Source organism: Triticum dicoccoides, chromosome 3B, assembly GCF_002162155.2.
Source record: "Triticum dicoccoides isolate Atlit2015 ecotype Zavitan chromosome 3B, WEW_v2.0, whole genome shotgun sequence".
NCBI classification, from domain to species: domain Eukaryota; kingdom Viridiplantae; phylum Streptophyta; class Magnoliopsida; order Poales; family Poaceae; genus Triticum; species Triticum dicoccoides.
In genome coordinates this window covers 19,683,320-19,690,845 of record NC_041385.1, presented here as the reverse complement: position 1 = coordinate 19,690,845, position 7,526 = coordinate 19,683,320, and the positions used below count along the sequence as shown (strand labels likewise).

Genomic DNA, 7,526 nt, shown 5'->3' with positions numbered 1-7,526 from the left:
CTGCACGAATTCAGAAAAAAAAAAAAACATCGCATCTTATCACCCAGCAGATACTGCACCGCTATCTGTGACCTTGTGATCTCGTGCACCCACGCAGAAATGAAAAGGAAAAGAGATATATAAACATCATAACTGCAAAAGGTCATGGTTCACACTCGGCAGGCAGCCATGTAAATGCTGAGAAATGTACTACTACTACATAACATACAGTACTCTTTTCTAGTAGCCACATTGTTGAAGCAACTTGAGGCGTTCTTGTAAAAACTCAGGGTAACCTCTACTAATTTATTCATGACTGTTACATCATCTGGAAGGTTGCCCATGGAAGAAACTTTGCCAGGAGCTAGATTTCATCATAAATTGCATCAGTGGCATCATCATCAAACCCAAAGCTGCATTCAGACTCTGCAGCCACACGCTGCCCAGTAATGTGTTCATGGAGCTGCAGCAATGCTTAACAACGGCGAGGCGATACTTGAGGCCAGAAATGAAGACTTGACATATATATCCTGGAACCAGAACGGTGCAAGCCAGGCAGAAGAACAGCAAGTGCACGGAAAACCTTTAGCGTACGGGAAGTGTGGAACATAAAGGCCTCTCATCCTCACCATCAGTACCAGAATACGCCCCTTCTTCAAACTGCAGGAATCTAAGCCGTTCCTCGAATAAAGGGTCTGAAAGCTATAGGTAAATCATCCTCATCACTGGTGTCAAAATAGTGCCTTTCTTGAACTGCAGGAGCTGGAGGCGTGCCTTGGAGATGGCGTCTCCTGAAAGCTATTGGAAAATAATCATCATCATCGGTATCAGAATAGTGCCTTTGTTGAACACCACGAGCCGGAGCCGTTCCTCGAAGACGGGGTCTGCTGACACTTGCAGGTCTAGCATGCTCCTCGTCCTCCTCCACCTGCCCATCATCATCATAAGTATTGGGCCTTCGTTGAACAGCAGGGTGGGATCTTCTGAGAAGTAAAGGTCTTTCATCCTCCTCCTCCTCCTCCTCATTGTCCTCATCATTCTCATCCTCCTCCTCCACCACCTCCTCCTTAGCAGGGTGAGATCTTCTACGACTTTTAGGTATATCATCATCATCATCCTCATCATCACAAGTATCGGGCCTTTGTTGAAGTGCAGAAGTCAGGCCATTCCCTCGAAAACAAGATCTGCTGTGACTTATAGTTTGATGATTAATGGTGGCTCTAAGCATGATACCGTTTGCATCATCAGAAACCTTTCCCTTGGGAAGTATTAAGTCATACACTGTCGGAAGCCCATCAGAGAGTGAAGAGCTCCTTATGTGGCAGTTTGTACTTCCACAACAGCCAGTTGTTATGCAGTCGTAACTCAGATTACATGTGAACTTGGATTTCCTCCTGTTTGGTTCGACACAGACGACTGAGATGACATGTCCAAAAGGCTCCGATGCCATGCTAAGCAAGAAAAAGTAGCTGTTACTGGTGCATTGCAAAACATGTAAGCCCGGCTGTAGGCAGAGAGACACTGTGCCAGAGTCTGGGAGGGTTGTCAATGGACACTTGTGCTGGGTCGTGAAATGTTCCAGGAGCACCTTTGTTGGTCCAGCGAAGCCACAACCAGACTCTGGGCAGAAGCATGGGGCGTATGGGCATGCCTCCTTATGTTCTTCTTTCTTGTAGTAGGTGACTGTCTCGGCACATCCGTACATCTCATTGGAGCAAGCTACTGTGACTGACTCGACAACATGTTCCATCCCAAAGCAGCGCTCGAATGTAGTCTCTTTAGAGCATAAATGGCACTTGCTGTCCAGTTGAGACGTACAGCAATACGAGCATATGAAATGCCCCACGGAGCACTGTGGAATAGAAAGAATTGAGTGGGTCCCATGAGGATAAATTTTAACATAAATGTACATTTTAATTTCAAGAAACATAAAACAACAACATGAGAAACATGTCCTTGCCAAGTAGCACCATGTCCAAAGATAGATTCATCAAAGCTTTTATCTAACCTTGAGCTTTATCAATGAGATAAAAGCTTGAGTTGAAAGACAGGACAACACGTCGTGCATTTACCTGGAGTATTGGAGGCCTGAGGGGCTTCAAGCAGAGGGAGCAGTCAAGGTGCTCCATCCCCATGGTGACATTCAGCCTTTTGCCGCTGCTCTCTCCCTCTCCCTGCGCTTCAGCTTTTCTCTTGCTGGAGCTACTGCCATCCATCGCCAACACAATTCAAAGGTACACGCACTGGCTTGGTCGGTGTGTGCTAGTATTACAAACGCAACACGCGATAGCTTGTCAACACAATCTCACCGCCGCTATGCTCCCCTGTTCCACAAGATACACAGATAAAAGTCACAAAATGGCACTTGTGTGGTGTGCATAACAAGCATTTGCAATCGGGGCTGAATAATTGATCAAACAGGTTGAGGCCAGCAAGTTTTTAACAAATATATGGTGGTGCTCTTGATCTGGCAGAAAAGTGTATTCGAGCCGATTTGCGCTATTAGGCGCGCGCCGATAGGATAGCAGTAAATTATTGGGTAATGAGAGCGTTGATGCATATGCAGGTAATCTGACAGAGAAGCGGTAAAAGGAAGAAATTTTCATTCCGGATTCAGAGTTTGGCACTGCCGACGGACCTAGGTTTTCGAATCGAGAGCGATGCGGACGTACCTGGGTTTTCTCCGTAGGGGTCTGTCCGCTGCAAGACCTGGTCGATCGCCATCGCTGGCTCGAGGTCGCCGTCGGAGACGAGGTCGCCGCCTCCGGTGACCTCCGTCTCCGAGGTAAGTGGGGAGAAGACTGATGCTCCCTCGCCGGCGAGCTCTCTACTGGACCCCGCCGCCCGCGCGCGGGCTGACCGGAGAGAGGGAGTTGGGGAAAAGGAGGATGCGAGCGCGACGGCGGCGCGGCAGCGGAAGGTTCGGCGGCGCCAGAGCGGAGTGGCTGGCCAAGCTTTGGGTAAAGAGAGAGTGGGCTGGGTGATGGGTAATTGATTTTGCGTGCGTGCGCGCATATGTAACTTTAAAAGTATTCTCAAAAAACAATTGTAACTTTAAAAGTTTCTCAAAAATATGTAACTTTAAAATATCTCACAAAAAATGTAACTTTAAAATCTTCTAAAAAAATGTAACTTTAAAAGTTTCTTCTCAAAAAATGTAAATTCAAAAGTTACTCAAAAATAAATTTGACTTTAAAATAGTTTTAAAAACTTAAAAAAATGCCCTTCCTCTTTTCCTTAATTTTGCCTCTCCTAACAAACTTTAAAATAGTTTGAAAACCGAAGACAAGTCACATATGTAATATTTCAAACTTTAAAAATTGTCCTTCCACTTGTGTAAGCTTTAATTCATGTTCATAACAGTTTAACAACATCTTTGTCCTTTATAAACTTTACTTATTTAAAATTGTCATTCCTCTTTTGCAAGCTTTAATACGTGCTCATAAAACTTGAACAACAACTTTGTCCTACAAACACCAACAGAAAAAGATGGCACCATATCCAATAATCGACATTTGATCATAGAGAAAGTTTAATCTATGCCTAGATCTATAGTGCTATATGAATATATTTCGGTTTGCTTCAATTTTGAAACCGAAACACCTAGTGACCAACTTGCTAAAATTGTAGACAGAGTAGTTTATTATAACTTTATCCCCCGCTCTATAATGTACTAGTACATATAGATTTTTGCAAAGTCAAACCTCATAAATTTTGATCAAGTTTGTGGAGAAAAATATTTACATCTAGAAAGCCAAACATATATCATTAGATTCGTCATAGTATGTAGTTTCATATTTTATATATTTGGTAGTATAGATATAAATAGTTTCCTCCATAAACTTGGTTAAAGTTTAACTTTTGAAACAATCTATACGCACTACATTATGAAACGAGGGGTGTATTTGTCAGCATATGATTATATACTTCATTTACTACACCTAGCGGCATCACTCAATGCATAGCTTGGACTTAATTTGTGCGTACAAGTTACGATTTATGATTCAGCAAAAGAAATAATCTTATTAACATCTGCAACCTTGGAACGTCATGTGTGCACACATAATTGAAAGAGAAGGCAATCAAATTTTCGTGCAAGATTATAAAACACAGTTACTGAAAGTTAGTGGTTCTCAATTCTAAAACAATCATCTCTAGTCACCAACTTGTTAAAACCATAGACATGATAATCTGTTATAACTTATGCGACATCGAATAGTTACATACTTCATCATTATGCCTAGCTGCATCGCTGCAATGCATAGCTTGACATTAATTTGTGCGTACTTGTTACGAGTTACTCCCTCCGTTCGGAATTACTTGTCACAAAAATGGATGTATCTACAACTAAAATACATCTAGATATATTCATTTTTTGAATGATTTTTTTAAAATGCAACGTACATTTTTTTAATGTACAATTTTTTAATTGAATTACACAAGCATTTTTTTTTCATTTGTATATTTTTTAAATGTCACATACATTTCTTTTGAAATGTGTGACATTTTATGATTGTCACATCAAAATTTCGTACACATGATTAACATTTTCTACTTTTTACATTCACATTTATATATTTGAGAAAAAAAAATGCCCAACCCGAGAAGACTTCATTGAGCACCGCCGCCACCTGGGCTAGAAGGGCCGCAGCGACGAACAAAGCCTATCTAAAAGTCTCAAATCAGGTAATCTATAACTCCATTCGGTGGATTGAGGCCTCCCACACTTCCACATTGGCTTAGCCAACAAAGAAGGGGGCGGCGACCTACCAACAGAGGAGTGGTGGCACTATGTGCCCAGAGATCGCCTCTCCTAGGGGTTTGATAATCATTTTATAAGATCCCCACAGAAGAATATGTTTGAAGCGACTGCACATTTCAGCGGACTACTAGTTTAAGATATTTATCCATCAACAGACAAAGATGACAAATGTTTAATACATCGCAAAAAAAGAAGACAGCTTGATAACAATTCTGATCAACTAAATTACAAAATGGCACCACATTTAGAACAATATTTAAAGATAGCATTTTTTTTGCAAACAAATTCAAAAAAATCTCCAAGCAGCTTTGTTGCAAATAGCACTAGTGACCCCTTAATGGGACTTCGGTAGAAGTTCTGACTGGTGGCACCTGTCTGTTACAAGGTGACGTGCGAGCCTCTTTTTAGCATAGTCCAGGTCAACCCACGGGCCTCATGTTCCAGCAACTCTCCCATCTTTCTTTACCCGTCTTGATTTTGGGTAAAATCAATTGCTTAATTTCACTTTTCTTTTGCAATTTCAGGGAACGCAATTAGTTTCAAAACTCCTAATCAGATAGTATTTGAGCCTTTTAAGTTTCACCCTTTTTTTTCAATTTTAGGGAACACAATTAGTTTTAAAATTCCTAATCAGGTTAGTATTTGAGCTTTTTAAGTTTCAACATTGCTACAGCATACAAACTCGAAGCACTTGTGACTTTCAGCGGAACCTCACAACATTGCCACAACATACATCCTCTCTATAAACTTATTTAAACGGGTTCAAAAAGTTTAATATCCTTATCCTAAAACACCAACAAAACATTATGGCATGGCATCCAATAAGCAATATTTGGAAATACAGTAAGTTTAATCTATGCCTAGCCATCCCTACAAGGATATGTGGACATATTTCAGTTGTTTCAAACTTGAAAAAGTAACATGTGATGACCAACTTCTTAAAAGCGCAGACATAGTAACCAGGTGCAATTTTGCCATCATATAGTAGCAGACAGTATTGTGCCTGGCAGTATTACCACTATGTATAGCTTGGTCTTTGTGCATACATATAAATAACAATATAATTATAATTCAGTAAAATAATACATTTCATCATCATCCCGATATTGCCAATATTTGCAACATTGGGCTCTCGTGAATGCACAAAGAAACTGGAAGAGAGAATGCATCCCTGTTATTGTGCAAGATTATAAAACAGGATAACTGCAAGTTAGTGGTTCATGCAAACAAATCTACTGACATAGCAATAATATTTTTCTAGTACATCAAGGACAGCCTCACATGCCACGGCACGAGTTCCGGACAACAAAACACATAAAGAAGCCACATTGTCAAAACAGCTCCGATACTTGGATCGTACAGACTCTCGACCTACATATATCCTGCAGCCAGAATGGTGAAACCCACCCAGGCATATTAACGGCAAGCCCAATCAGATCTTAACAGTATATCATCAATCGACCCCTTAATCAAATATGGACTACCATTGAAGAGCACGCTTGAATCTTAAAGGTATAATAGTATATCATCATCTTCATGAGAACAATAATCAGGAAACAGGAGATTTCCAGTGGAACTCAGGCCCTTTCCTTGAACACATGATCTGCAGAGTATATCGCCATCGTCATCAGAACGACGAGGAAACAGGGTCATTGGAGCAGAAGTCGGGCCCTTTCCTAGAACACGGGATTTGCTGACACTTGAAGCTTGATGAATGGTAATTCCAACCATGATAAAGTTTTTATCATAAGAAATCTTTCCCTTGGGCGGAATTAAGTCATAGTGCGTCGGTAGCCCATCAGAGAGTGTAGTGCTTTTTATCTGGAAACTTGAACTTATACAATAGCCTGTCCCAGAGCAGTCACACTTAATACTACATGTGAACTTGGGTTCCGTAGCTTTAGGTTGGACACAGACGACTGAGATAGCATATCCAAGACGCTCTGGCTCCATGTTGAGCAGGAAAAAATAGTTGGTGCTCTTGTTGGGGGGTGCCAGAACATGTATGCCCGGGTCTAAGCGGAGAGACACCGTCCCAGAATCTGGGAGATCTGTACATGGAGACACGTGATAGATGGTGAGATGGTCCAGGAGCTCGGACGTTGGCCCAGTGAAGCTGCAGTCGGGCGCTAGGCAGAAGCATGGAGCATACATGCATACTTTCTCGTGCCTTCCCTTCTGATAGTAAGCATGACCCTCTCTGCATCCATACTTAGCATTGGAGCAAGGAAATGCGACTGACTGAACGACATGTTCCATCCCAAAGCAGCGGTTGAAGGAAGTTTTGATAGAGCATGTGGGGCACTTCTTGTCAAGTATCTTGTCGCGGCAAGATGAGCATATGAAATGCCCAACAGAACACTGTGGAAATGAAACGATTAACTGGGACCCATGGTCAACATAAATAAGAAGGGGAAAACAGAATATACTACACAACAAGATGATAGGTTAGTGCTACACATTTCATTATTTTATCAGCTACCATAGCTATTACGCCTACACAAGAAACTCTTTATTGGCACGAAGAGCTACATTCAGTGATAATTCATCAAAGCTCTTCACTTGCTCAAGTTTAAAGACAAGTCAATATCAACATGCACATATAATAATTTGACAAAAACAAAAAAGAACATATACTTGGTGCATTTACCTGATAGATCTCAGTCCTGAAGTGTTCGAAGCAGACGGTGCAGTCAAGGGTCTCCTTCAATATTCTGACATCCATCCAAGGGTCTCCCTCTCTTGGAGCTTCGGCACTTTTCTTGTTGGAGTTCTTGCCGTTCAT

The 7,526-nt window shown here is 41.5% G+C and overlaps 1 protein-coding gene across 1 annotated transcript; it reads right to left on the bottom strand.

The window, feature by feature from the left end:
- Nucleotides 1-100: 100 nt before the first annotated feature.
- Nucleotides 101-7,526, bottom strand: LOC119279126. The gene is made up of 5 exons (XM_037560505.1): nucleotides 7,392-7,526; nucleotides 2,652-3,000; nucleotides 2,261-2,303; nucleotides 2,052-2,184; nucleotides 101-1,831 (listed from the first exon to the last, which is right to left on the bottom strand). The coding sequence occupies exons 1-5, from the start codon at nucleotides 7,524-7,526 to the stop codon at nucleotides 650-652; spliced, it is 1,842 nt and encodes a 613-aa protein (XP_037416402.1). The 3' UTR covers nucleotides 101-649.